General features: G+C 42.0%; 1 protein-coding gene across 1 annotated transcript in view; it reads left to right on the plus strand.

Annotated features, from left to right (window-relative positions):
- Positions 1-21,420, plus strand: part of WDR41 (WD repeat domain 41) — a 411,686-nt gene that overhangs the window by 252,475 nt on the left and 137,791 nt on the right. Inside the window, exon 8 of the mRNA XM_053701379.1 lies at positions 15,540-15,650. Coding sequence (XP_053557354.1) covers positions 15,540-15,650 — 111 coding nt within the window. The remainder of the gene's footprint in view (positions 1-15,539; positions 15,651-21,420) is intronic.

Genomic DNA, 21,420 nt, shown 5'->3' on the forward strand with positions numbered 1-21,420 from the left:
TTACAAAGGTTCTGGGCTCTCTTCTGGCGGTACTAAGACCGCGAGGAATATCGGTAGCTCCGTACCTAGACGACATTCTGATACAAGCGTCAAGCTTCCAAACTGCCAAGTCTCATACAGAGTTAGTACTGGCATTTCTAAGGTCGCATGGGTGGAAAGTGAACGAAGAAAAGAGTTCTCTCTTACCACTCACAAGAGTTCCCTTCTTGGGGACTCTTATAGATTCTGTAGAAATGAAAATTTACCTGACAGAGGACAGGTTAACAAAACTTCTAAATGCTTGCCGTGTCCTTCATTCCATTCAACACCCGTCAGTGGCTCAATGCATGGAGGTAATCGGCTTAATGGTAGCGGCAATGGACATAGTACCTTTTGCACGCCTACATCTCAGACCACTGCAATTGTGCATGCTAAGTCAGTGGAATGGGGATTACTCAGATTTGTCCCCTATGCTGAATCTGGATCAAGAGACCAGAGATTCTCTTCTATGGTGGCTTTTTCGGCCACATCTGTCCAGGGGGATGCCCTTCAGCAGGCCAGACTGGACAATTGTAACAACAGACGCCAGCCTTTTAGGTTGGGGCGCTGTCTGGAATTCCCTGAAGGCTCAGGGATCATGGACTCAGGAGGAGAGTCTCCTTCCAATAAATATTCTGGAATTGAGAGCAGTTCTCAATGCCCTTCTGACTTGGCCTCAGTTAGCAACTCTGAGGTTCATCAGGTTTCAGTCGGACAACATCACGACTGTGGCTTACATCAATCATCAGGGAGGGACAAGGAGTTCCCTAGCGATGATGGAAGTCTCAAAGATTATTCGCTGGGCAGAGTCTCACTCTTGCCACCTGTCAGCGATTCACATCCCAGGCGTGGAGAACTGGGAGGCGGATTTCTTAAGTCGCCAGACTTTTCATCCGGGGGAGTGGGAACTTCATCCGGAGGTCTTTGCCCAAATACTTCGACGTTGGGGCAAGCCAGATCTGGATCTCATGGCGTCTCGCCAGAACGCCAAACTTCCTTGTTACGGATCCAGGTCCAGGGACCCAGGAGCGGCACTGATAGATGACGGCACCTTGGGTCTTCAACATGGCTTATGTGTTTCCACCGTTCCCGATGCTTCCTCGATTGATTGCCAGGATCAAACAGGAAAAAGCATCGGTGATTCTAATAGCGCCTGCGTGGCCACGCAGGACCTGGTATGCAGATCTAGTGGACATGTCGTCCTGTCCACCTTGGTCGCTGCCTCTGAGACAGGACCTTCTAATTCAGGGTCCTTTCAAACATCAAAATCTAATTTCTCTGAAGCTGACTGCATGGAAATTGAACGCTTGATTTCTTCTGTTATGTGTGATCAGTCCACGGGTCATCATTACTTCTGGGATATTAGCTGCTCCCCTACAGGAAGTGCAAGAGGATTCACCCAGCAGAGTTGCTATATAGCTCCTCCCCTCTACGTCACCTCCAGTCATTCTCTTGCACCCAAAGACTAGATAGGAGGTGTGAGAGGACTATGGTGATTATACTTAGTTTTTAGAACTTCAATCAAAAGTTTGTTATTTTACAATAGCACCGGAGCGTGTTATTACCTCTCTGGCAGAGTTTGAAGAAGAATCTACCAGAGTTTTTCTTATGATTTTAACCGGAGTAGTTAAGATCATATTGCTGTTTCTCGGCCATCTGAGGGAGGTAAAAGCTTCAGATCAGGGGACAGCGGGCAGTTGAATCTGCATTGAGGTATGTCGCAGTTGTTATTTTCTGAATGGAATTGATGAAAGAATCCTGCCATACCGTTATAATGAACATGTATGTATACTCTACACTTTAGTATTCTGGGGATGGTATTTCACCGGAATTACTCTGTAAAAGTACATTAAACCTTTTATTAGGTATTTTTCATGTTAAACGTTTTTGCTGGAATGTAGAATCGTTTACATTAATGAGGTACTGAGTGAATAAGTATTTGGGCATTATTTTCCACTTGGCAGTTTGCTTGTGTTAATTATGACAGTTTCGTTTCTCTCTCACTGCTGTGTGTGAGAGGGAGGGGCCGTTTTTGGCGCTCTTTGCTACGCATCAAAAATTTCCAGTCAGTTTTTCTGCATGATCCGGTTCATCTCTAACAGAACTCAGGGGTCTTCAAACTTCTTTGAAGGGAGGTAGATTCTCTCAGCAGAGCTGTGAGACTTATATAGTGACTGTGATTTTAAACGTTGTTTAAAATTTAATTAGTGTTATTTTACTAATGGGAACAAACCTTTGCTAAAAAGTTGTGTTGTTTGTTAAGAGTGATGCTTTAACTGTTTTTCAGTTCATTATTTCAACTGTCATTTAATCGTTTAGTGCTTCTTGAGGCACAGTACGTTTTTATTAAATAAAATTGTAACCGAGTTGCATGTTTATTGCTAGTGTGTTAAACATGTCTGATTCAGAGGAAGATACCTGTGTCATTTGTTCCAATGCCAAGGTGGAGCCCAATAGAAATTTATGTACTAACTGTATTGATGCTACCTTAAATAAAAGCCAATCTGTACAAATTGAACAAATTTCACCAAACAGCGAGGGGAGAGTTATGCCGACTAACTCGCCTCACGTGTCAGTACCTGCATCTCCCGCCCGGGAGGTGCATGATATTATGGCGCCTAGTACATCTGGGCAGCCATTACAGATAACATTACAAGATATGGCTACTGTTATGACTGAAGTTTTGGCTAAATTACCAGAACTAAGAGGCAAGCGTGATCACTCTGGGGTGAGAACAGAGTGCGCTGATAATTCTAGGGCCATGTCTGATACTGCGTCACAGCTTGCAGAGCATGAGGACGGAGAGCTTCATTCTGTAGGTGACGGTTCTGATCCAAACAGATTGGATTCAGATATTTCAAATTTTAAATTTAAATTGGAAAACCTCCGTGTATTACTAGGGGAGGTTTTAGCAGCTCTCAACGATTGTAACGCTGTTGCAATACCAGAGAAGATGTGTAGGTTGGATAAATACTTTGCGGTACCGGCGAGTACTGACGTTTTTCCTATACCTAAGAGATTAACTGAAATTGTTACTAAGGAGTGGGATAGACCCGGTGTGCCGTTCTCACCCCCTCCAATATTTAGAAAGATGTTTCCAATAGACGCCACCACACGGGACTTATGGCAGACGGTCCCTAAGGTGGAGGGAGCAGTTTCTATTTTAGCTAAGCGTACCACTATCCCGGTGGAGGATAGCTGTGCTTTTTCAGATCCTATGGATAAAAAATTAGAGGGTTACCTTAAGAAAATGTTTATTCAACAAGGTTTTATATTACAACCCCTTGCATGCATCGCGCCGATCACGGCTGCGGCAGCATTTTGGATTGAGTCTCTGGAAGAGAACCTTAGTTCAGCTACGCTGGACGACATTACGGACAGGCTTAGAGTCCTTAAACTAGCTAATTCATTCATTTCGGAGGCCGTAGTACATTTAACCAAACTTACGGCTAAGAATTCAGGATTCGCCATTCAGGCACGCAGAGCGCTGTGGCTAAAATCCTGGTCGGCTGATGTAACTTCTAAGTCCAAATTACTTAGTATACCTTTCAAGGGGCAAACTTTATTTGGGCCCGGTTTGAAAGAAATTATTGCTGACATTACAGGAGGTAAGGGCCACGCCCTACCTCAAGACAAAGCCAAAGCTAAGGCTAGACAGTCTAATTTTCGTCCCTTTCGGAATTTCAAAGCAGGAGCAGCGCCAACTTCCACTGCACCAAAACAGGGAGGAGCTGTTGCTCGTTACAGACAAGGCTGGAAGCCTAATCAGTCCTGGAACAAGGGCAAGCAGGCCAGTAAACCTGCTGCTGTCCCAAAGACAGCATGAACCGAGGGCCCCTGATCCGGGACCGGATCTAGTGGGGGGCAGACTCTCTCTCTTCGCCCAGGCTTGGGCAAGAGATGTCCAGGATCCCTGGGCGCTAGAGATCATATCTCAGGGATACCTTCTAGACTTCAAATCCTCTCCCCCAAGAGGGAGATTTCATCTGTCAAGGTTGTCAACAAACCAAATAAAGAAAGACGCGTTTCTACGCTGTGTACAAGATCTATTATTAATGGGAGTGATCCATCCGGTTCCGCGGTCGGAACAAGGACAAGGGTTTTACTCAAACCTGTTTGTGGTTCCCAAAAAAGAGGGAACTTTCAGGCCAATCTTGGATTTAAAGATCCTAAACAAATTCCTAAGAGTTCCATCGTTCAAAATGGAAACTATTCGGACAATCTTACCCATGATCCAAGAGGGTCAGTACATGACCACAGTGGATTTAAAGGATGCTTACCTTCACATACCGATTCACAAAGATCATTACCGGTATCTAAGGTTTGCCTTCTTAAACAGGCATTACCAGTTTGTAGCCCTTCCATTCGGATTGGCTACGGCTCCAAGAATCTTTACAAAGGTTCTGGGTGCCCTTCTGGCGGTACTAAGACCGCGAGGAATTTCGGTAGCTCCGTACCTAGACGACATTCTGATACAAGCTTCAAGCTTTCAAACTGCCAAGTCTCATACAGAGTTAGTTCTGGCATTTCTAAGGTCGCACGGATGGAAAGTGAACGAAAAGAAGAGTTCTCTCTTTCCTCTCACAAGAGTTCCATTCTTGGGGACTCTTATAGATTCTGTAGAAATGAAGATTTATCTGACAGAAGACAGATTAACAAAGCTTCTAAATGCATGCCGTGTCCTTCATTCCATTCAACTCCCGTCAGTAGCTCAATGCATGGAGGTGATCGGCTTAATGGTAGCAGCAATGGACATAGTTCCCTTTGCACGCCTACATCTCAGACCGCTGCAATTGTGCATGCTGAGTCAGTGGAATGGGGATTACTCAGATTTGTCCCCCACTCTGAATCTGGATCAAGAGACCAGAAACTCTCTTCTATGGTGGCTTTCTCGGCCACATCTGTCCAGGGGGATGCCGTTCAGCAGGCCGGACTGGACAATTGTAACAACAGACGCCAGCCTTCTAGGTTGGGGCGCTGTCTGGAATTCTCTGAAGGCTCAGGGACAATGGAGTCAGGAGGAAAGTCTCCTGCCAATAAACATTCTGGAATTGAGAGCAGTTCTCAATGCCCTTCTAGCTTGGCCCCAGTTAAAGACTCGGGGGTTCATCAGGTTTCAGTCGGACAACATCACGACTGTAGCTTACATCAACCATCAAGGAGGGACAAGAAGCTCCCTAGCAATGATAGAAGTATCAAAGATAATTCGCTGGGCAGAGTCTCACTCTTGCCATCTGTCAGCAATCCACATCCCGGGAGTGGAGAACTGGGAGGCGGATTTCTTGAGTCGCCAGACTCTTCATCCGGGGGAGTGGGAACTTCATCCGGAGGTCTTTGCCCAAATACTTCAACGTTGGGGCAAACCAGAGATAGATCTCATGGCGTCTCGCCAGAACGCCAAACTTCCTCGCTACGGATCCAGATCCAGGGATCCGGGAGCGGTTCTGATAGATGCTTTGACAGCACCTTGGAACTTCAGGATGGCTTATGTGTTTCCACCCTTCCCGCTGCTTCCTCGATTGATTGCCAAAATCAAACAGGAGAAAGCATCAGTGATTCTAATAGCGCCTGCATGGCCGCGCAGGACTTGGTATGCAGATCTAGTGGACATGTCATCCTGTCCGCCTTGGTCTCTACCTCTAAGACAGGACCTTCTGATTCAGGGTCCATTCAAACATCAAAGTCTAACTTCTCTGAAGCTGACTGCTTGGAAATTGAACGCTTGATTTTATCAAAACGTGGTTTTTCTGAGTCGGTTATTGATACCCTGATACAGGCTAGGAAGCCTGTTACCAGAAAGATTTACCATAAAATATGGCGTAAATACCTATACTGGTGTGAATCCAAGATTACTCCTGGAGTAAGGTTAGGATTCCAAGGATATTGTCTTTTCTACAAGAAGGTTTAGAAAAGGGTTTATCGGCTAGCTCATTAAAGGGACAGATTTCAGCTCTGTCCATCTTGTTTCACAGGCGTCTGTCAGAAAATTCAGACATCCAAGCCTTTTGTCAGGCTTTAACTAGGATCAAGCCTGTGTTTTAAAACTGTTGCTCCGCCATGGAGTTTAAACTTAGTTCTTAACGTTTTACAGGGTGTTCCGTTTGAACCCCTTCATTCCATTGATATAAAATTGTTATCTTGGAAAGTTCTATTTTTAATGGCTATTTCCTCGGCTCGAAGAGTCTCTGAGTTATCAGCCCTACATTGTGATTCTCCTTATCTGATCTTTCACTCAGACAAGGTAGTTCTGCGTACTAAACCTGGGTTCTTACCTAAGGTAGTCACTAACAGGAATATCAATCAAGAGATTGTTGTTCCATCCTTGTGTCCAAATCCTTCTTCAAAGAAGGAACGTCTTCTACACAATCTGGATGTAGTTCGTGCCCTCAAGTTCTACTTGCAGGCAACTAAAGATTTTCGCCAAACTTCTTCCCTGTTTGTCGTTTACTCTGGACAGAGGAGAGGTCAAAAAGCTTCGGCTACCTCTCTCTCTTTTTGGCTTCGTAGCTTAATACGTTTAGCCTATGAGACTGCTGGACAGCAGCCTCCTGAAAGAATTACAGCTCATTCCACTAGAGCTGTGGCTTCCACTTGGGCCTTTAAGAATGAGGCCTCTGTTGAACAGATTTGCAAGGCTGCAACTTGGTCTTCGCTTCATACTTTTTCCAAATTTTACAAATTTGACACTTTTGCTTCTTCGGAGGCTATTTTTGGGAGAAAGGTTCTTCAGGCAGTGGTTCCTTCTGTATAATGAGCCTGCCTATCCCTCCCGTCATCCGTGTACTTTTGCTTTGGTATTGGTATCCCAGAAGTAATGATGACCCGTGGACTGATCACACATAACAGAAGAAAACATAATTTATGCTTACCTGATAAATTCCTTTCTTCTGTTGTGTGATCAGTCCACGGCCCGCCCTGTTTTTAAGGCAGGTGCATATTTTTTAAATTATAATTCAGTCACCACTACACCCTTGGTTTCTCCTTTCTCGTTGGTCTTTGGTCGAATGACTGGAGGTGACGTAGAGGGGAGGAGCTATATAGCAACTCTGCTGGGTGAATCCTCTTGCACTTCCTGTAGGGGAGCAGCTAATATCCCAGAAGTAATGATGACCCGTGGACTGATCACACAACAGAAGAAAGGAATTTATCAGGTAAGCATAAATTATGTTTTTATCAAAGCGTGGATTTTCGGAGTCAGTAATTGATACCTTAATACAGGCTAGGAAACCTGTTACCGGGAAATTTACCATAAGATATGGCGTAAATATTTACACTGGTGCGAATCCAAGAGTTACTCATGGAGTAAGGTTAGGATTCCTAGGATATTGTCTTTTCTACAAGAAGGTTTAGAAAAGGGTTTATCTGCAAGTTCTTTAAAGGGACAGATCTCAGCTCTGTCCATCCTTTTACACAAACGTCTGTCAGAAGTTCCAGACGTTCAGGCTTTTTGTCAGGCTTTGGCCAGGATTAAGCCTGTGTTTAAGACTGTAGCTCCACCGTGGAGCTTAAACTTAGTTCTTAACGTTTTACAGGGTGTTCCGTTTGAACCCCTTCATTCCATTGATATCAAGCTGTTATCTTGGAAAGTTCTGTTTTTAATGGCTATTTCCTCGGCTCGTAGAGTCTCTGAGTTATCGGCCTTACATTGTGATTCTCCTTATCTGATTTTTCATTCAGATAAGGTAGTTCTGCGTACTAAACCTGGGTTCTTACCTAAGGTAGTCACTAACAGGAATATCAATCAAGAGATTGTTGTTCCATCATTGTGCCCTAACCCTTCTTCAAAGAAGGAACGACTTCTGCACAATCTAGACGTAGTCCGTGCCCTGAAATTTTATTTACAGGCAACTAAAGATTTTCGCCAAACTTCTTCCCTGTTTGTCGTTTATTCTGGACAGAGGAGAGGTCAAAAAGCATCTGCTACCTCTCTCTCTTTTTGGCTTCGTAGCATAATACGTTTAGCCTATGAGACTGCTGGACAGCAGCCTCCTGAAAGGATTACAGCTCATTCTACTAGAGCTGTGGCTTCCACTTGGGCCTTTAAGAATGAGGCCTCTGTTGAACAGATTTGCAAGGCTGCAACTTGGTCTTCTCTTCATACTTTTTCCAAATTTTACAAATTTGACACTTTTGCTTCTTCTGAGGCTGTTTTTGGGAGAAAGGTTCTTCAGGCAGTGGTTCCTTCCGTATAAAGATCCTGCCTGTCCCTCCCGTCATCCGTGTACTTTAGCTTTGGTATTGGTATCCCATAAGTAATGGATGACCCGTGGACTGACTACACTTAACAGGAGAAAACATAATTTATGCTTACCTGATAAATTCCTTTCTCCTGTAGTGTAGTCAGTCCACGGCCCGCCCTGTTTTTTATGGCAGGCCTAAATTTTAAATTATACTCCAGTCACCACTGCACCCTATAGTTTCTCCTTTCTCGTTTGGTTTTCGGTCGAATGACTGGGTGTGACGTAGAGGGGAGGAGCTATATGGCAGCTCTGCTTGGGTGATCCTCTTGCACTTCCTGTTAGGGAGGAGTTAATATCCCATAAGTAATGGATGACCCGTGGACTGACTACACTACAGGAGAAAGGAATTTATCAGGTAAGCATAAATTATGTTTTTACTCAAACCTGTTTGTAGTTCCCAAAAAAGAGGGAACTTTCAGACCAATTCTGGATTCCATCGTTCAAAATGGAAACCATTCGAACGATTTTACCATCAATCCAGGAGGGTCAATACATGACTACCGTGGATTTAAAGGATGCGTACCTACATATTCCTATCCACAAAGATCATCATCAGTTCCTAAGGTTCACCTTTCTGGACAAACATTACCAGTTCGTGGCTCTTCCGTTCGGTTTAGCCACTGCTCCCAGAATTTTCACAAAGGTGCTAGGGTCCCTTCTAGCGGTTGTAAGACCGAGGGGCATTGCAGTGGCACCTTACCTAGACGACATCCTAATCCAAACGTCGTCCCTTTCCAGATCAAGGGCTCATACAGACATTGTATTAGCCTTTCTCAGGTCTCACGGGTGGAAGGTGAACGTGGAAAAGAGTTGCCTGTCCCCGTCTACAAGAGTTCCTTTTCTGGGAACAATAATAGATTCTGTAGAAATGAAGATTTTTCTGACAGAGGTCAGAAAATTAAAGCTTCTAAAGGCTTGTCAAGTTCTTCAATCTATTCCTCAGCCTTCCATAGCTCAGTGCATGGAAGTAATAGGTCTAATGGTTGCAGCAATGGACGTGGTTCCTTTTGCTCGAATTCATCTAAGACCATTGCAACTGTGCATGCTCAGACAGTGGAATGGGGATTATGCAGACTTGTCTCCCCAGATTCAAGTAGACCAGTTAACCAGAGACTCACTCCGTTGGTGGTTGACTCAGGATCACCTGTCTCAGGGAATGAGTTTCCGCAGACCAGAGTGGGTCATTGTCACGACCGACGCCAGTCTATTAGGCTGGGGCGCGGTCTGGGACTCCCTGAAAGCTCAGGGTCTATGGTCTCGGGAAGAGTCTCTTCTCCCGATAAACATCCTGGAACTGAGAGCGATATTCAAGGCGCTCCGGGCTTGGACTCAACTAGCGAAGGCCAGATTCATAAGATTTCAGTCAGACAACATGACGACTGTAGCTTACATCAATCATCAGGGAGGAACAAAGAGTTCCTTGGCGATGAGAGAGGTATCCAAGATCATCAAATGGGCGGAGGATCACTCCTGCCATCTATCTGCAATTCACATCCCAGGAGTAGACAACTGGGAGGCGGATTATTTGAGTCGTCAGACTTTCCATCCAGGGGAGTGGGAACTCCACCCGGAGTTCTTTGCCCAGTTAACTCAATTATGGGGCATTCCAGACATGGATCTGATGGCATCTCGTCAGAACTTCAAGGTTCCTTGCTACGGGTCCAGATCCAAGGCGACACTAGTGGATGCATTAGTGGCGCCTTGGTCGTTCAACCTAGCTTATGTGTTTCCACCGTTTCCTCTCCTTCCCAGGCTCGTAGCCAGGATCAAACAGGAGAAGGCCTCGGTTATTCTGATAGCTCCTGCGTGGCCACGCAGGACTTGGTATGCAGACCTGGTGAATATGTCATCGGCTCCACCATGGAAGCTACCTTTGAGACAGGATCTTCTAGTACAAGGTCCATTCAAACATCCAAATCTAGTCTCTCTGCAGCTGACTGCTTGGAAATTGAATGCTTGATTTTATCTAAGCGTGGGTTTTCAGATTCAGTTATAGATACTCTGGTCCAAGCCAGAAAACCTGTGACTAGGAAAATTTACCATAAAATATGGAAAAAATATATCTGTTGGTGTGAATCCAAGGGATTCTCTTGGAGTAAAATTAAAATTCCTAAGATTCTTTCCTTTCTCCAAGAGGGTTTGGATAAAGGGTTGTCAGCGAGTTCTCTAAAAGGACAGATATCTGCTTTGTCTGTTTTGTTACACAAACGCCTGGCAGCAGTGCCAGATGTACAAGCTTTTGTACAGGCCTTAGTCAGAATCAAGCCTGTTTACAGACCCATGACTCCTCCATGGAGTCTAAATTTAGTTCTTTCAGTTCAAGGGGTTCCGTTTGAACCTTTACATTCCATAGATATTACGTTACTATCTTGGAAAGTTCTGTTTTTGGTTGCTATTTCTTCTGCTAGAAGAGTTTCTGAATTGTCTGCTTTGCAGTGTGATCCACCCTATCTGGTATTCCATGCAGATAAGGTTGTTTTGCGTACCAAACCTGGTTTTCTTCCAAAAGTGGTTTCCAACAGGAATATTAACCAGGAAATAGTTGTTCCTTCTCAGTGTCCAAATCCAGTTTCGAAGAAGGAACGTTTGTTACACAATTTAGATGTGGTCCGTACTTTAAAATTCTATTTAGATGCAACAAAGGATTTCAGACAGACTTCATCTTTGTTTGTCGTTTATTCTGGTAAGAGGAGAGGACAGAAAGCTACTGCTACCTCTCTTTCTTTTTGGCTGAAAAGCATCATCCGATTGGCTTATGAGACTGCCGGACGGCATCCTCCTGAACGAATTACAGCTCACTCTAATAGAGCTGTGGCTTCCACATGGGCCTTCAAGAACGAGGCTTCTATTGATCAGATATGTAAGGCAGCGACTTGGTCTTCTCTGCACACTTTTGCCAAATTTTACAAATTCGATACTTATGCTTCTTCGGAGGCTATTTTTGGGAGAAAGGTTTTGCAAGCCGTGGTGCCTTCCGTTTAGGTAACCTGACTTGTTCCCTCACTTCATCCGTGTCCTAAAGCTTTGGTATTGGTTCCCACAAGTAAGGATGAAGCCGTGGACCGGACACACCAATGTAGGAGAAAACAGAATTTATGCTTACCTGATAAATTTCTTTCTTCTACGGTGTGTCCGGTCCACGGCCCGCCCTGGATTTTTAGTCAGGTTTCAAATTTTTTCATTCTATACACTACAGTCACCACGGCACCCTATGGTTTCTCCTTTTTCTCCTAACCGTCGGTCGAATGACTGGGGGGCGGAGCCAGAGGGGGGGCTATATGGGCAGCTTTTGCTGTGCTCTCTTTGCCATTTCCTGTTGGGGAAGAGAATATTCCCACAAGTAAGGTTGAAGCCGTGGACCGGACACACCGTAGGAGAAATAAATTTATTAGGTAAGCATAAATTCTGTTTTTGGCTATGTATAATAAATATATTTTGAAAAAATAAAAAAGAATTTGGCCTATGTTTAAGTTTGCGACTCCGCCTTGGAGTCTTAATTTAGTTCTGAGAGTTCTTCAACAGGCTCCGTTTGAGCCTATGCATTCTTTGGATATTAAGTTGTTAACCTGAAAGGTTTTGTTTTTGGTTGCAATCTCTTCGGCTCAAAGAGTTTCGGAGCTCTCTGCGTTGCAATGTGAATCTCCTTTTCTTATTTTTCATTCTGATAAGGTAGTACTTCGTACTGCATTAGGTTTTCTTCCCAAGGTTGTTTCTGATATTAATCAGGAAATTGTGGTTCCTTCTTTGTGTCCTAATCATTCTTCTCATAAAGAACGTTTGTTGCACAATCTGGATGTAGTTCATGCATTGAAATATTATTTGCAGGCGACTAAGTATTTTCACCAGTCTTCTTCCTTATTTGTTGTTTTTTCTGCGAAACGTAAAGGTCAGAAAGCTACGGCTACTTCTCTTTCTTGTTGGTTGAGGAGTGTTATTCGCTTGGCATATGAGACTGCTGGTCAGCAGCCTCCTGAGACAATCACGGCTCATTCCACGAGGGTTGTTTCTTCTACTTGGGCTTTCAAAAATGGTGCTTCTGTAGATCAGATTTGCAAGGCTGCCACTTGGTCATCTTTACACACTTTGTCTAAATTTTACAAATTTGATACTTTTGCTTCTGCTGAGGTTGTTTTGGGGAGAAAGGTTCTTCAAGCAGTGGTGCCTTCTGTTTAGGCTAATTGTCCTGTCCCTCCCTTATCATCCGTGTCCTCTAGCTTTGGTATTGATTCCCAATAGTAATTATGATGTTCCGTGGACTCACCGTGTCATTAGAAAGAAAATGAAATATATGCTTACCTGATAAATTTGTTTCTTTCTTGACACGGTGAGTCCATGGCCTGCCCTTTTTTTTCAGACCGTTTATTTTTTCATAAACCTCAGGTAACTCTGCACCTCATATTACTTCCTTTCTCCTTTCCCCTTGGTCGAATGACTGATGTTTGTGGGTAAGGGGAGTGGTATTTAACAGCTTTGGCTGTGGTGCTCTTTGCCTCCTCCTGCAGGCCAGGAGTGACATTCCCAATAGTAATTATGATGATCCGTGGACTCACCGTGTCAAGAAAGAAACAAATTTATCAGGTAAGCATAAATTTCATTTTTGTTTTTTTCTATGCCCATGAAAGAGGAAAATTAAAATATTTAAATTAAAACATTGTCAACTATAGCAGCTTTAGTGAAATGTTTTGCAAATGTGTAAAATTTATCAGAATGCAACAAGTAATCTATTTGTGACAGCAATTAGCAAGCAGATTGATTTAAAGGGACACTAAACCCCAAATTTTTCTTTCATGATTCGGGTAGCGAATACAATTTTAAACAACATTCCAATTTACTTCTATTATCTAATTTGCTTCATTCTTTAGATATCATTTGTTGAATAAATATCAATGCACAGGGGTGAGCCAATCACACAAGGAATTTATGTGCAGCCACCAATCAGCAGCTACTGAGCCTATCTAGATATGCTTTTCAGCAAAGGATATCAAGAGAATTAAGCAAATTAGATAATAGAAGTAGATTAGAAAGTTGTTTAAAATTGCATGCTCCTTCTAAATCATGAAAGAAAAAAAATTGGGTTTCATGGCCCTTTAATGTATTGCTGACCCCTATGAGCAAATCAAAAGTAATTTAGCTCTGGGTACTTCAGGGAAACTATGTAGCTTTAGGTGCCACTTAAAGATCACATTTTTCATTTCACAAATCATATATGTGTGTTTATGCAAGTCCATCTACAGGCCTGACATTGGGGGTATAGTAGTTGGTAACTGAGCTCCCAGAAACACCTGGGCTTGGATTCTGTTATCAGTGCTATTTATTATTAGATGCTATACTATTTTCAGCTTATACAGTTTGTGCTATAGATGATTAGTGTGATGATTTCTGTCACTTAAAATTACATAGTTTCCATGAAGTACACAGAGCTAAATTTATTTTGATTTGCTCCATATCGGTAATATCAGTAAGTTTCTGGCCTATAACGATTATTTCAGAAATTTCAAATATCGGCCCTAATAATCGTCCGCTCTGATATATCGGTCTGTCCCTACTTTGCATGATATAGTGCTGAGCTTGTTATTCACACCTAGCCCTAGACTGATGTGAGTTGTTATTTGAATTGATGTGCACTATTATCTGTTTGCACAATTATTAGCGAATTGCTTGGTATTGCTGATTAAATGTACTGTATAGATAAATGTGTATGGCTTTGTTCTGTTATTGATATAAAGTCATTAGAACTTTTGACTTTTTTTATATATATATATTTTTAATAAACTGTGATAATATGTACCAAATTCAACCTTTATAAGTATATATCTGTTATTTTTAGAGTGAACTAGATATTTTCCCCTAACCTTATAGCTGGTTATTTCCCATTGCATATAGATATTTAAGATATTTTTGTTAGAATAAAGTCCAGGCTTACTTTGTTGAGAGGCCCCTTTCATTGGTGGAAAACACTTTGCATTGTTGAAGAGCTAACAGTTAAATATCCCACTTTGGCAAAATTGGCATTTCCCTAATTATGCATCTCAGGCACCTCAACACCATCTGAGCACCTCTTCTCTGCTGCAGGCAAAATAACTTGCAAAAAGAGAGCCAGTCTGAGCCAGGAGCATGTGGACATGTTGACATTTTTGCATTTTAATGCAAAGTTTCTTATAGCATGAATAACAGAATGTTAAAAACTGTGATAGCCTACCCCGTTCTGGTTCTACCTATTTTCAAACAGTTTCTGCTGCTTAAAAAATGAACAAACCGCTGTGTAAATGTAAAGTTTTAGTCTGAAGTTTATATTTGTAACACTCAGTATGTGGATTTTATTTAAAATATAGGAAACAATTATTGATTCTTTTTTTATCCGATTAGTCGATTAATCGAAAAAATAATCGTCCGATTAATTGATAATGAAAATAATCGTTAGATGCCACCCTAATTTTTATTATATCATGTTTTGGGACACCAAGCTACCATATTATTCTAAGTTTGCATTTCTTAATAGTAAGTTCATATGGTAGTTTAATAAACTCACGTTTATAAAGGTATTTACTCATTATTCAGGAATATGTATTGAATAATGATATGTTTGTCATGTAACCAATTAGCTTTGTATATTATAATGAACAAAACTTAATTTAATAGGTTTACCAAAAATATATATTATGTAGTTCCTAATCTTTATTTTACATGATAAATAATGAAATATAATTTCTGTTCAAACACGTACGATTTTAAGTGTTTATGGTAGAACATTTTTCCTGTCTATTGATAAGTAGGACTATGCTCCTTTGTGCAGCAGGCATATCCTATCCTTCCATTGTAACTTTTATTGCATGTATGTACGAATACATGAAGGAACTGCCTTAAAGGGACACTCAAGTCAAATTAAACTTTCATGATTCATGTAGAGCAGGCAATTTTAAACAACTTTTCAATTTACTTCCATTAACAAAATGTTCACAGCCTTTTTATATTTACACTTTTTGAGTCACAAGCTCCTACTGAGTATGTGCAAGAATTCAAAGAATATATGTATATGCATTTGTGATTGGCTGATGGCTGTCACATGACACAGAGGGAGTGGAAAAAGACAACTTTTAAATTTATCAGATAAAAAATGACTACTCATTTCAAGCTCAGACTAAGTGCTATCGTATTGTCTTGTTATCAAGCATTTGTTGATAATGCAAATCTACTGTGTTTACTGGTCCTTTAACTTCCTTTATAGTATATATTGGTTTATTCCTTCCATTCCTATTCTTAAAACACTTCTTTTTGTTAAAGGTATATTTAAATTATCTGCTGCTTCTGGAGGATTTGACAGATGGGATATTACACAAATTAAATGCATCTCCAGCCACCAGGATAATGTACGGGCATTAATAAGCGTCAATGGTAAGTGTGAGAAATTAAAAAAATACAAATGAGTGAGGGAAACCTAGCCAGAATTATGGAAACTTAAATTTCTCAGTGTGCAAGACGTCTGTGTCCAGGTGGCTGCTTGGACCAATCACATTCTGTAATCCTGAAATCCAGAGCTCTTGCCCTTCTCTATTGTGGTTTAAAACTGAGTATGTTAATGAGCTTATAATTTGATCTGTATAGGACTGCACAAATCCATTTAAGTATATGTACTTTGCTTGGGTATATATTACCTTATATCTAAGCATTCTGGGTAAATAATGCCTAAAAACTTGTTGCTCAATCTGTCCAACCTGTACTAGGGGTACTTGGGCCATTTGTAATGGATACTGAGGGGCTTGCCCTTTTTACTATGTTTTGTAACATCTAAGGAAAACATTCAGTGTATCATAGAAACCAGTGTTTCTCAGTTCTACCATCAAGCACCGGTACTCAGGTAGGAAATCTTTGGAATCTTTAGGGATGTCTGAGGATTAAAGATTAAAGAACTATCACCTAGATTACGAGTTTTGCGTTACGCTGAAAAAATGGCAAGTAATGGCCAGTAACGCATATTACGAGTCGTGTCGGTATAGCTAAACTGCAAGCATTTAAGCCTGTAATGCAACGTCCATTCTGCACTAAAAAAAAAGACGTTTTTTGTGGGGGATTTTCATAGCGCCGGTGTATTACAGGTTGTACGGTCCGGCTAAAATGCTTGCGTTACAGCCTATACCGACACAATCCATACCGCCATCTGAGAACAGTAGTTATGAATTTTGCGCAACAAAAATGTTTCACATAACTAAAATGTTACAAAGTACACTAACACCCATAAATTGCCTATTAACCCCTAAACCGCCACCTTCCTGCATCACAAACACTATTCAAAATGTATTAGCCCCTAATCTGCTGCCCACCCACATTGCGACTATTAAATAAATCTATTAACCCCTAATCTGCCGTCCATCCACATCGCCAGCACTATTTAAATATATTAACCCCTAAACCTCTTGTCTTCCACATCGCCGCCACTAAATAAACCTATTAACCCCTAAACCACCAGCCCCCCACATCGCAAAACACTAAATTAAACTATTAACCCCTAAACCGAACACCCCCTAACTTTAAATTAAAATTGCAATATAACTATCTTAAAATTAAAAAAAACTTACCTGTGAAATAAAAATAAACCTAACATTAATGTATAAATTAACCTAACATAACTATTCTAATAAAATAAAAAAATACTACCAACCAAACCCACCCAAAAAGAACCTAAGCTACCTATTGCCCCTAAAGGGGCTATTGTATGGGCATTGTGTCACGCTGATTCCTGCGCCGCCCTGGCTGTTGCTGCTCTGGCTGTTGCCAGGGATGCGTTGGTTCCTGTAAAGCGTGCGGCAATGGCGTCATTGTCGAACGTCTCTTCCTCTGAAGCTTGATCCTTTGAGCTGCTTAGCGCGAATCTGTGCCTATGTAAGTACCTGCAGTGCTTACATACACTGCCCAAGTAAAGGTGTTGCTTTGTGTGCTCTTGGGTGCTGTGTTACTGTATGCTGGATTGCCATACTGTTACTGAACTCTGCCTGTCTGACCACTCTGCTTGCTTAACCCCTGAATTGCTGGATTGCTATACTGTTATTGAACTCTGCCTGTCTGAACACTCTGCTTGCTTAACCCCTGAACTACTGGATTGCCATATTGTTGCTGAACCCTGCCTGTCTGACCATTCTTTTGGTTTACCCCTGAACTGTTACACTGCTGGATTTCCTTTGATGCTGATACCCGCCTGTTCCTGCTCTTTCTATTGGTTCACCCCTGAACTGCTTTACTACTGGGTTGCCTTCCTGTTGCCGGACTCAGCCTGTCTTGACCATTCTCTGTCTTCTTCATTTGCCCTGAAGGACTACCCTGTCTATCGTGAGTACTGCTTACCTCATTTCACTAACTTACTCTGCTCTGAGATATTTCCTATCATTCCACTTGACGCCGGGATAAGAAGACTACTGGCCAAGTTTGGTTTGAAAGAGAGATATCCCACGAGCATTACACATTACCCTTAAAAGGGTATTCAGCTCTTTTCTTTCCTAAGATACGGTGAATCCACAGAATCATCAATTACTGTTGGGAATATCACTCCTGGCCAGCAAGAGGAGGCAAAGAGCACCACAGCAAAGCTATTAAGTATCACTCCCCTTCCCACAATCCCCAGTGATTCTTTTTGCCTTCGGTGCAAGGAGGAGAAGAACTTTTGGTGTCTGAATATGAATTCTTCAATCAAGAGTTTATTATTTTGAAAGCCAGAGTAGGTTTGCTCTGATCTTTCCTCCTTGTGTTTAGCTGTACTCCACGTCAGTCTCTTCAGTAGAGCAGTGGTAGCTTTCAAGCAGTTAGGAACTTGTGAGGTGGGCCTCACTGCGATTTCATAACAGGTTGATGCCCTTATGTAGAAAGCCAGAGTAGGTTTACTCTGTCCTTTCTTGTTTTCACAGGTCTCTGTGAGGAGTGACTTGTTCTCATGCCAGGTGAGCTGTTCTCCTGCCAGACAGCCTAAGGTGCAGGTAAGTGCAATTTTTTTGTCTTATTGGAAAAATATCATTGGCACTAAAATCAGGAGCTGCACTAGTTATGGGGTTTATGCCTGAGATGTTAAACAGGCTTTTATGGCAAGGAGCAAGCACTGCGAGTGGCATTTGAGAGGTGGTAATTGGTGGCTCAGTGTGTTTAACTTCACTATTCAATCGGATGGGTGATTGTGTATTGGGGTTCTTTATAAGCATGGAACATATTACTTGTTTTAGAATTGGACCGTAATTGCTGAACTGAGTTTCTCAGAGTGCGTTAGCCTTAATGGTCGTCAGGACCGCCTGTGGTAAAAGGGAGGCAGATCCTTTTTCCTCTAGTGTTTTTTTTTCCCAGTCAAAAGCGTGCCTTCCTTTACCTCAGTGGCGCAGCTTTTAGGATCGTTGTTTTGCTCTGTGGAGACTTCCGGAGCGTCTACGATCAAGTGAAGAAGACACAGCGGTCCAGGTCTGACAGTAATCTGTTCATGTCAGCGTAATAAAGGGTGGAATTTCTGTGACTCTTTTGGGACTGATACTTTAAAGGTACAGTTTTTAAAAAATAAAATTTTTCATCTTAGTATGGGAAGAGTCCACAGCTGCATTCCTTACTTGTGGGAAATACTGAACCTGGCCACCAGGAGGAGGTAAAAACACCCCAATCAAAGGCTTAAATAGCTCCCCCACTTCCTCATAACTCCAGTCGTTCTTTGCCTTTCGTCACAGGAGGTTGGCAGAGAAGTGTGAAGATTTTGGAGTAGTCTCTTATGGAGGGTAGTACACTTTGAGATGGGACTGGAGTTTTAAGTAGTCCTGTCAGCCTCTGGACTGGATGAAAGTTAGAGTCCGGAGATGCAGGGAGAGTCTTTCTGCGAAACCATCCCGACTCATATTAACAGCTCCATAGACAATCAGCGTTGACGAGTTTCGCTGCCTGCTTTCTTCACTCAAGTCCATGTCAGAAGCAATGCCCCAGCCATTAGGGTATAAGGGTGCTGTTTTCTTTAATAAAATAAGATGTTTTATTTCTCTAGTTCTCCAGTTATTGCACTAGCAATGGAGGATTATGTTACTTTAGAGGGCACTCCCTCTATTCCTGAGTAATTCCTGTTTATATGGTGAGGAGGCCTTAGTTCCGCCCTCTCAATTATATTCCATATGCCTTGATAATGTGATATCAAACATGTTTGATACCACGGAGCTGTCCAGCTCTGAGGAGTTGTCATCCACTGAAGTGCTTACCCTACATTCTTATTTCTCTACACATGCAGTTTTCCCGTAGCATTGCTGATCCTCCATCTGGGGGGGCTTTTTCTTTTATGTAATTGGCAAGAGTCCATGAGCTAGTGACGTATGGGATATACAATCCTACCAGGAGGGGCAAAGTTTCCCAAACCTCAAAATGCCTATAAATACACCCCTCACCACACCCACAATTCAGTTTTACAAACTTTGCCTCCTATGAAGGTGGTGAAGTAAGTTTGTGCTAAGATTTCTACGTTGATATGCGCTTCTCAGCATTGTTGAAGCCCGGTTCCTCTCAGAGTACAGCGAATGTCAGAGGGATGTGAAGGGAGTATCACTTATTGAATACGATGATTTCCCTAACGGGGGTCTATTTCATAGGTTCTCTGTTATCGGTCGTAGAGATTCATCTCCTACCTCCCTTTTCAGATCGACGATATACTCTCAATTTACCATTACCTCTACTGATAACTGTTTCAGTACTGGTTTGGCTATCTGCTATATGTGGATGGGTGTCTTTTGGTAAGTATGTTTTTTGTTACTTAAGGCACCCCAGCTATAGCTTGGCACTTTATGCATTTATATAAAGTTCTAAATATATGTATTGTACTTATATTTGCCATGAGTCAGGTTCATGTATTTCCTTCTGCAGACTTTCAGTTTCATATTTGGGGAAAATAAACATTTTAAAAAATTTTTTTCTTACCTGGGTTTTAGTCTTTTTTTCTTAATCGACTACTTTTTTCTTGCAAATTGCGGGCGGTATTAGGCCCGCGGATTTGCCAAATGCTAGACTTTATTGCGTCATTTTTGGTGCGAGAATTTTTTGGTGCGAAAAATATGTCTGTGACACAACTTCGTCATTTCCGGTGTTGTAGTTGACGCCGAAGCCTTGCACACGGTTGTGTCAGTGACGCAAGTGTGTCATTTCCGGTTATTGTTAGTGCTAAAAAAAATTCAGTTACATTGTGCGTCATACTTGGCGCCAAACTTTTTCATTATTTTAATACCCCATTGATGTTTGCCTCTTGCTTTTTTCTCTATCAGAGGGCTATGCTATTTGCATTTTTTTCCCTTTCCTGAAACTATCATATAAGGAAATTGATAATTTTGCTTTATATGTTGTTTTTTCTTTTACATTTTGCAAGATGTTTCAATCTGATCCTGCCTCAGAAGTATCTGCTGGAACTTTGCTGCCTGACATCGGTTCTACCAAAGCTAAGTGCCTTTGTTGTAATATTGTGGAAATTATTTCTCCGAATGTCATTTGTAATAGTTGTCATGATAAACTTTTACATGCAGATAGTGTGTCCATCAGTAATAGTACATTGCTAGTTGTAGTTCCTTCAACTTCTAATGTACATGATATACCTATGAATTTTAAAGAATTTGTTACTGATTGTATTCAGAAGGCTTTGGGGCCCATTTATCAAAGGGCTTGCGGACCTGATCCGACACTGCGGATCAGGTCCGCAAGACCTCGCTAAATGCGGAGAGCAATACGCTCTCTGCATTTAACATTGCACCAGCAGCTCACAAGAGCTGCTGGTGCAACGCCGCCCCCTGCTGACTCGCGGCCAATCGGCCGCCAGCAGGGAGCTGTCAATCAACCCGATCGTATTTGATCGGGTTGATTTCCGGCGATTCCTGTCCGCCTTCTCACAGCAGGCGGACAGGGTTATGAAGCAGCGGTCTTTAGACCGCTGCTTCATAAGTTGTGTTTCTGGCGAGTCTGAAGACTCGCCAGAAACACGGCCCTTCAAGCTCCGTACGGAGCTTGATAAATGGGCCTGCTTGTCTGCATTTCCACCTTCTAATAAACGTAAAAGGTCTTTTAAAACTTCTCATTCAGTTGATAAAATTTCAAATGACCAACAACATAATAATTTATCCTCCTCTGATGAGGATCTATCTGATACAGAAGACACTGACAAATCTACTTATTTATTTAAAAT

Source organism: Bombina bombina, chromosome 2 (assembly GCF_027579735.1).
Source record: "Bombina bombina isolate aBomBom1 chromosome 2, aBomBom1.pri, whole genome shotgun sequence".
Lineage (NCBI taxonomy): Eukaryota > Metazoa > Chordata > Amphibia > Anura > Bombinatoridae > Bombina > Bombina bombina.